The sequence below is a fragment of the Egretta garzetta genome, unplaced genomic scaffold (genome assembly GCF_000687185.1).
Source record: "Egretta garzetta isolate BGI_Z169 unplaced genomic scaffold, ASM68718v1 scaffold1425, whole genome shotgun sequence".
NCBI classification, from domain to species: Eukaryota; Metazoa; Chordata; class Aves; order Pelecaniformes; family Ardeidae; genus Egretta; species Egretta garzetta.
In genome coordinates, this window is record NW_009259820.1 from 21580 (window position 1) to 21858 (window position 279).

Sequence of the window (279 nt, forward strand, 5' to 3'; positions counted from 1 at the left end):
GGCGGTTCGGGTCACCAGCCGCCACCGGGGCTGGTGTACCCCTGCGGGGCCTGCCGCAACGAGGTGAACGACGACCAAGACGCCATCTTGTGCGAAGCCTCCTGCCAGAAGTGGTTCCACCGGGAGTGCACGGGGATGACGGAGAACGCCTACGGGCTGCTCACCACCGAGGCCTCCGCCGTCTGGGCCTGCGACTTCTGCCTGAAGACGAAGGAGATCCAGTCGGTCTACGTCCGGGAGGGCATGGGACAGTTGGTGGCCGCCAACGACGGCTGAGCC

At 67.4% G+C, this 279-nt stretch overlaps 1 protein-coding gene across 1 annotated transcript in view; it reads left to right on the forward strand.

Moving 5' to 3' along the window:
* Positions 1 to 135: 135 nt before the first annotated feature.
* Positions 136 to 279, forward strand: part of LOC104127245 (small conductance calcium-activated potassium channel protein 3) — a 24621-nt gene continuing 24477 nt past the window's right edge. The window contains exon 1 of the mRNA XM_035895403.1: positions 136 to 251. Within this exon, the coding sequence (XP_035751296.1) occupies positions 136 to 251 (116 nt within the window). The remainder of the gene's footprint in view (positions 252 to 279) is intronic.